We start from the raw sequence: 8,174 nt of genomic DNA, 5'->3' as shown, positions 1-8,174 counted from the left end.
TGCGCTGCGACCCACAAAGGAGGGGGATCACTTCTCCCTTAAAATTCCCAAGGAATTGATTCGCAAAGAGATCGCTCAATTCTCTCATGCTTTAACTGGAAGGCTGCTTCTAAAGAAGGGAGAAAAACCTAAGACTGCCATGATGGTTAAGGACGAACTACAAAGGTTATGGGGCATCGAAGCATCCTGGAAACTTATTCCTTTGGGCAAGGGATATTACACGTTGATCTTCAACAATGCTGAGGACAAGCTTCGCGCTAAAGCTCAAGTTATTTGGGAAGTTTCTGGTGGACACTTGCATCTTAGAGAATGGGTGAAAAACTTTGATCCGTTCAAAGAACATTCCTCGTTGGCAAACGTCTGGGTGAGGATACACTATTTGCCCATCGAATACTGGAATGTCGAAGTTCTCACAGGCATTGCACGTTTTGTGGGACACCCTTTAAGGGTTGATGGGACTTCAGCTAAAAGAGACTTTGGCCAATTTGCTAGAATCCTTATTGAAATAGATATGTCTAAACCTTTGCCTAATACTCTTCTTGTTGATGGAGATGATGTTGCTTTTCATGTGAAATTTACCTATGAATATCTTCCTCTTTTTTGTTCCAGATGCAAAACAACAGGACATGCTCTTGATAAATGTCGGAAAGAAAAACCCATCGATGGTGAGGGCTCGCGGAATGCTGGAAATCAGCCACAAATAAACAAGGGAAGACCATGGACTTGAGTGAACAATGGCAACTTGTTCCCGAGAAGGATTCTTCCCAGCTGGATCAAAACGCTGGACATGATGATATTGACAAGAGAAGTGGGTCCTTAGCGCTTCACGAAACAAATCTGCCTGAGAGTGATACTTCACGCTCGGCTGAACAGACGAGCTCCAGGACGCCGAGAATGACTCCCAATCTGGGGGCTACTGTCGAGCCTGATGACGGAAGGCGTGTTTCTTCTAAGGACAGTGGCAATAGATTTGAAGTGCTGAAGGAAGTTAGCACTATTGGACACGAGGTTGGCCCTATGTCTGGACCAGATCTTCTGGAGGCCATATCAAAACATGTTCAAGCTCCCATTCATGGATCACCTGTGGCTTCTGATGAGGAGGAACAGGTCGACGAGGAGATTGTTGTGGAGGAAACGGTTTGGAGTAATGATAGACAAGGCAAGGAGAATAAAAAGGCCATTGCTTTGGAAAATTCCTTGAAGGCTCAACGCTTAGAGCAGATTCTTGCCATTGCTAACGCTCCTATACAGACCGAAGCACCGCCAGCGAAAAAACGTGGAAGACCTTCTAAACAGGAGCAAGCGACCAAGGCTGCGACACATATTAACAAGCACGCTCAGGATAGCATTAAGAGTCGTTTACGCCATTCCACATATACTGGGCAAAAATATCATAGTTTTGTCATTGATGATAGCTCTAAGGACTGCTTTGCTGCGATGGATAATGTGGCTAAAGAAAGCTGGGCGGCGGAAGTGGAACGAAGCGAGGCTTCTTCCGCTCGTCTTAATAATTAGTTATGAATATTATGGCCTGGAACATCCGTGGGATGACGGATGAATCCAAGCGTCTGCTCAAGGAGCACTGTAGCTCATTTTCTCCCATTATTCTGGGGCTTTTAGAACCCAAGAAGGCCTTCCATAAAGTTCGCCATTCCTTCTGGACTTCTCTGAATTTGATCCGAGTGCATCAGAACTGCCGTGCACCCCGGTGCTCTAATATCTGGGTTCTGTCTCACCCCTCTGTCATCTCGACCACGGTTTTCTCCTCGGATCAACTGGTTGTGGTGGATTGTTCTTGGCATTCGTTGGATTTTCGTGTGGTGATTATTCATGGTGCAAATGATCAAATCTCTCGCCGCTCTCGTTGGCGGGATCTTCTCCGTTTTGTTTCGGGTAATACGGTGTTTATAGGGGATTTTAACACGGTCAAGGGGGCTCATGAGAGAATAAGTCCTCTAACCCCTCAGCGTGGCTCTTGTCGGGACTTCTGTTCTTTTATTGATGATACTCAGTTCATCGAATCTCCAACGGATGGCTTACGCTTTACTTGGTCGGGTCGTCGGTTCTTACCCCATCATGTCGAATCGGTGTTGGATAGGGCGATTTTTTCTCAGAATTTTGCTGATTTGTGGGATTCGATTATCACGACAGATCTTCCCCGCCTCACTTCTGATCACTCTCCTTTAGTTATGCAGTGTCGTCGGGCTACTCCTCCTGGCAAGCGGCAGTTTCGTTTTCTTAATATGTGGGTCCAACATGCTTCTTTCAGCGAGATGGTCGAGAACTCTTGGTCTAGATCGGTTGACGCCTTATGCCCTATTGTTCGTGTTATGTTAAAGCTTAAGCGTTTGCGGGCTGATATTAGAGTCTGGAATAAAGAGGTGTTTGGTAATGTCGACGTTGCCAAAAATCAATGGCAGAAGCAACTGATGGACACCCAAAAACAAATAGCGGTTTCTGGCTATACTGATGATCTGTTTAATGAGGAGGTGCGTCTTCAAGCTGAACTTAACGTGGCTCTCTCAAGGAAAAACAGCCTTTTGCAACAAAAAAGTCGAGCATCTTGGCTGGTGGATGGTGATAGAAACACAGCCTTCTTTCACCGCCTCGCAAAGTTCAAAAAGCGTAATAATACTTTTACGAGGCTGAATATCAATGGTGTTGATGTGTATGATTCTGGGATTATTGAGCAACATATTGTTAGTCACTTTTCGGAGCTTTTCACCGACGATGGGAGTGAGCTGGCAGATCAATTAGAGATTGATGCTCTTATCCAGCCTAGTATTTCGGAGGACCAGAATATCTTGCTTATCCGTATTCCTGATGAGGGGGAGATTGCAGCTGCGGTTTTCAGTATGGATGTTCATAGTGCGCCAGGTCCGGATGGTTTTTATGGCATGTTCTTCCATAGTTGCTGGACGACTATTAAGGTTGATATCGTTGCTGCGGTGCAGATATTTTTCAGCCACTCTTACCTGCCCAATGGGTGTAATGCTAGCATGATGATTCTTATTCCGAAGAAAGATGTGGTCTCCACTGTGGCGGACCTCCGCCCTATTGTTCTTTCCAACTTTTTCTTCAAGATCATCTCAAAAGTTATGGCTTCACGTCTTAGTACTGTGGCTAATTCTCATGTTGCGCCAAATCAGTTTGGCTTTATCAACGGTCGAAATATTCATGACTGCATTATGCTAAGCTCGGAGGGTTTCAATTGTATGCAGCGCACCAATCGTGGCATAAACATGGCGTGTAAGGTGGATATCAGAAAAGCCTTTGATACTTTGCGATGGGGCTTCATTTTTCAAGTGCTTAGGGCTAATGGCTATCACGACAATTTCATTCGTTGGATTTCGATCATTTTCAGCTCTGCTCGACTTTCCATTCTTTATAATGGTCGTATTTCTGGCTACTTCGCCTGCTCCCGTGGGGTTCGGCAAGGTGATCCTTTGTCTCCCATTATTTTTGGTATTGCTGAAGACGTCTTGAGCCGTCTAATTAGCAGTTGCGTGGACTCTAAACATCTAACTCCTATGAGCTTCTCCCGGGCTTCTAATTTTCCCACTCATCTGCTGTATGCTGATGATATTATTCTCTTTTGCCGTGCTACTGTTCGTAATGCGAAAAAAGTTAAAGAGATCTTTCAGTACTATGGTACTATCTTTGGACAGCACTGTAGTCAAGAGAAGTCCAATATCTTTTTCTCTAGTTGCGTCACTACTGATAGAAGAAGATCTATTCATCGTGCTCTTGGTTTCTCGGTAGGAAGCCTTCCTATGACCTATCTGGGAGTGCCTATCTTTGTCGGTCGTCCTCGCGCCTTTTATTTCATGCAGATCTTTGATAAGATTGTTCAGAAATTTGCGAAGTGGAAGGGTATTCAACTCTCTATAGCTGGTCGACTTTGTCTAGTGAAATCGGTTATTCAAAGTTCAATTGTTCACTCCATGATGGTTTACAAGTGGCCTAAGTCGCTTCTTCACTCTTTGGATAGAAAATGCAGAAATTTTGTTTGGACTGGTAATATTGATCAGCGTCCCAGCTGCTCTGTTAGTTGGGGTCGCACTTGCTCCCCTCGGCCTGAAGGCGGCTTGGGAATTCGATCTTTTACCCTGATGAATCAGTCCTTCTTAATGAAGTTGACTTGGAAGACGATAAAGGGAGATGATTGGGCTCACAAAATCTTGCGTTCCAGATACCTTACTGGTTTCAGTTATGCCAAGCAGAATATCGCAAACTCTTCTATCTGGTTGGGAATGAAAGATGAAATCAATGAGTTGGTGAATGACACTTATGCTTGCATTGACCGTGGGGACTGCGTTTACTTTTGGAAAGATGACTGGCAGGGCTATAAGCTGGTTGATAGGCTGAGGATTCCTACCTATATGCATAAGTTTCTTAACTTTTCTGTGCATGACTACTTTCATGACGGGGTCTGGCATTTCACGGCTGCTTTTGTAAATCGGTTTCCTGACGTGGTGGCTGACATCATACTCTTTCCCACAAATGGGAGTAAAGACGTTAGATTCTGGAAACATTCTATTCGTGGGGATGTTTCCGCCGCTCTTGCCTTTGCTAAAAATTGTCATCGTTTCCTGGAGGTGAATTGGGGAAAGTGGATTTGGGAGCCCTTCATTCCGGTTAGACGGTCGATCCTTTGCTGGCGTGTTATTCATGGGCGTCTTCCTACTCTTGATACTCTTATTAGACAAGGCCTGGTAGCTCCTAATGGCTGTACCCTTTGCTTGGAGAGAGAGGAAACAATTTCTCACGTCCTTTGGAATTGCTCTAAGGTGAAACCCATCTGGCAGGAATTTCTCTCTTGGTTTGACAAAACCTCCCTCGGGGATTGCTTGGATATTCACTCGTTCCTGGTGAAGGCGTGGACGACGGATCTTAGCCCTCAAATTCTTTCGTTCTGGAAAGCGAGGATGATCTCTATCATTTGGAAGATTTGGGAGTGTCGGAACTCTATGGTTTTTGATGATGTTACTTTTGATTCTCGACGGATTTTGGTCTTCGTCAAATCTTATTTCAAAGAGCTCGATTACAATTTCAAAAATCTTGGCAACATCAGCAACACTTGGCAGGATTATTTAATCACCAGATCAATCGAGGTTGGCAGCCGATCAGCCCCTCCGCCTCGCATGGTTGAAGTTCATTGGTGGCCTCCTGCTTGGATGAAAGTCAACACTGACGGCTCTGCTTTGGGGGCGCCGGGGATCATTGCTGCGGGCGGGGTTTTTAGGGACCATCATGCGGTAGTTCGTGGCTGCTATCACATTAACGGGGGGATTGGTTTTTCGTTTGAAGCTGAGCTTTTAGCAGTCATCACTGCTATTAATCTGGCTCATGATAGAAAGTGGCACTACTTGTGGATTGAGTCAGACTCCATGTATGTGTTCCGATTGTTGGAGACTCGATCTTCGGATGTTCCTTGGCGTTTCTATGCCTCTTGGAACAACTCTCTTCATCTTCTTCAGAAGTTCCATCTGATTGTTACTCATATCTTTGAGAGGGAAATCAGCCTACTGATATCGTGGCTAACAATGATCGGGTGGAAGGATGGTGGCCGTCAGCTATTGATGTGATTCGCCATGCGGTTACAAGAGACATGTCTACGCATAGTCATGTACGCACTATCAGGGGTTAGGGTTTTTTGGTGTTTGGAGAGACAACTTGTGGTGTTGCTCGTTTCTGTTTGGGATGGTGGCTCGTGGTTGTGGTTATTAGGGAGTTTGTTTGGGGCGTCGTTTCAACTTTTTTACAGTATTTGGGTGCGCTCAATGCTGGGGTTCAAACGGTCGGATCCTATTGGCAGCCCGAAGGTAAGAGTGTTCTCTTATCGGTTTTGGGGATCTGGAGTCAGCATGCTTTGGTCGTTGAAGTGCTGTACTCTGCTCCTTGCTGAGCGTCTTTTCGAATTTTTTCGTTTCCTTCTCGGGGCTGCCAGAGTGTCGACCTTTCTCGGAAGTCTTCTCGGCAGCGCGGTTAGTAATGCTATCGGAAACGGCCTTTGTTCTGGGGAGGATGTCATTTCAGCGACGGCGTCTCACCGGCTGTTTAGCATCATTTTCTTTGCTGTTCGTCGGCTGGAGAAAGACTTCGGCGACGGCGTCTTACCGGCCGACGTTCTTTCTATGACCGCTGCTACTTTTTCTTTTGCTTCTCGTATTTTGTTTCCCCTTTTTTGCGTTACTTTTCCTTCTTGTTTTCCCCTTGTGTTGGGAAGCCGGGTTTATCTAGGGGCAATGGTTCGGCCGGAGCTTCTGAGATTCTCCCATCTCCGCTTCCTACACTTTTTTCTTCTTAGACGAGTACTCTTTTTTCTCTCTCTGAGGTTTTAACGAGGCTCGGCCCTTAGTCTGCTTTTCTGTGCTTTCAAGGGTTTAGGTTCTTCAGTTTTTCCTTTCTTTTTTAATAAAATCTTATTTTAATTATATTAGTAAGAAAATGAATGTCTTATATATACTATTTTAAAAATAATAAATAAATAAATAAATAGACACACACACACAAGCGTGTGTAATAAAATGTATTTGAATGTGACGGCCCGACTCATCTAGGAACCAGTCATGCTAGACTGTTAATTAGCGAAAATAATTAACCTATCTATTCTTGTGTTGAAAAACTCGATTAGTTAGCAGAATTCATTAACCTATTCTTAGATTGTTCAGTTAAAAGGAAAACCGACTTGACACGGAGTATGAAGACTCCGATCAAGTTTGGGGACTTCGTTGTCAAGGTTTTTGGTGCTCAAAAGCAACCCAAATGTTCATTAAGAAAAACAATAAATAAGTTTATAAATGCCACATAGGGCATAACCAACAAAATAAAAAGTTTGTAAGCAAAGACTCAGGGAATGGATTTTTGTCAAGGGAACCCCGGCCTTCTTAATAGCTTCGGACCATCACCACCTCTTGGCCTCCACTGCGCCCGACTCCATCAACCTGAAAAAGGTTTAAAATTTATACCTTGCAAATATCATTCTCCAATTTGAATTGAGTCAATAGGAGTTCAAACAAGCAAGATATGCCCCTTTAAAGATAGACATTTATCAAGCAAAATCTGACAATTTCATATTGCCAGATTAAAGCTAAGTCTGTGGACTATCTTTAAAAAATCATATTTTCCATTTCAAACGTCCACTGGAGACTCAAGGTTTAATCCGAAAACTAGGGAGAGTGTAGAACGCTTCTCTAGTTGGATTCAACCTAAAAAGGTTCATGGTTCAGGAGATATTAACGCTTAAAGTTCAGTGCACATTTAGGATTCAAGTACGGCAGATTCGTAACATAAATCGGAAAAACAACCTTAGGATGAACCAAAAATTATGAAATGTAACACATAGGTTCACATCATGGCAAACAACATTTTGTAGAAACATGGGCTCAAAAATCAAAGGTTTGGGTTGGTTTTTGCCTTCCCAAAGTCGTGGGTTCGTAGAATTCACTGGGAGGTTCACAGAATAAACACTAGGCTTAAAGAATTTCCACCAACTATTTCCCTCACCCAAAAATGGTGAGGCGGTGTCAAAAGAAATCTATGGAATTCTAGAGCAACATATTCAAGTTTCAAAGGTTTTCGTAGTTTGAAACTTGACTTATGCCCTCTCTATATTCGTCTACGTACCAAAACTGAAATCTAGACGGTAAACAAAGTTTGAAAATCCACATATTTTGGTAATTTTTGGGCACCGAAAATTCTGAAATTGGACCACAATACAGAAGATATATGAATGGTCACACTGTAAATTTTGGGCACCGTTTGAATGGATGGATTCGCCTTGCAAAACACTGCCAGAGTAGTGTGCCTACGACAGATTCTCAGCTTCACCTTATACACGGTTGATCTCCATAAAACTTCGCCAAAAACATCATCCAAGACCATCATACATACCCCCATGAATCATACTACACATATATGAAAAAATTCATGGCATTCAAGCATTTTTTAGTTTGAAAAACCAAAAGAAAACTCACCCTTAGCAATATCTTCACTCTTACTTTACGCTCTCAGTTTCCCACGTTTTTTCCTTGCCTTCCTACTTAACCAGGGGCTTCAAGAGCTGCTATGGAGTGTGAGAACGGTGGGAGAAGACCTGTGAGAGTGGGGGAAATGAGGAGGGACGAAAATGAGGGGGAAATGAAGAGGGGTGTGACTTTTAAGTTTTTAGA

At 43.7% G+C, this 8,174-nt stretch overlaps 1 protein-coding gene across 1 annotated transcript; it reads left to right on the top strand.

Annotated features, from left to right (window-relative positions):
- Positions 1-1,526: 1,526 nt before the first annotated feature.
- LOC131004240 (uncharacterized) lies at positions 1,527-5,588 on the top strand. Its single transcript, XM_057930915.1, has one exon. The coding sequence runs from the start codon at positions 1,527-1,529 to the stop codon at positions 5,586-5,588; it is 4,062 nt and encodes a 1,353-aa protein (XP_057786898.1).
- The last annotated feature ends 2,586 nt before the right edge of the window (positions 5,589-8,174 follow it).

Source organism: Salvia miltiorrhiza, chromosome 1 (assembly GCF_028751815.1).
Source record: "Salvia miltiorrhiza cultivar Shanhuang (shh) chromosome 1, IMPLAD_Smil_shh, whole genome shotgun sequence".
NCBI lineage: Eukaryota > Viridiplantae > Streptophyta > Magnoliopsida > Lamiales > Lamiaceae > Salvia > Salvia miltiorrhiza.
Note: the sequence above shows the minus strand (reverse complement) of the source record. Positions and strands in the feature narration are given on the sequence as shown.

Coding starts and splice junctions, on each gene's coding strand:
- LOC131004240 (XM_057930915.1), top strand. CDS start 1,527: ATGGCCTGGAACATCCGTGGGATGACGGATGAATCCAAGCGTCTGCTC.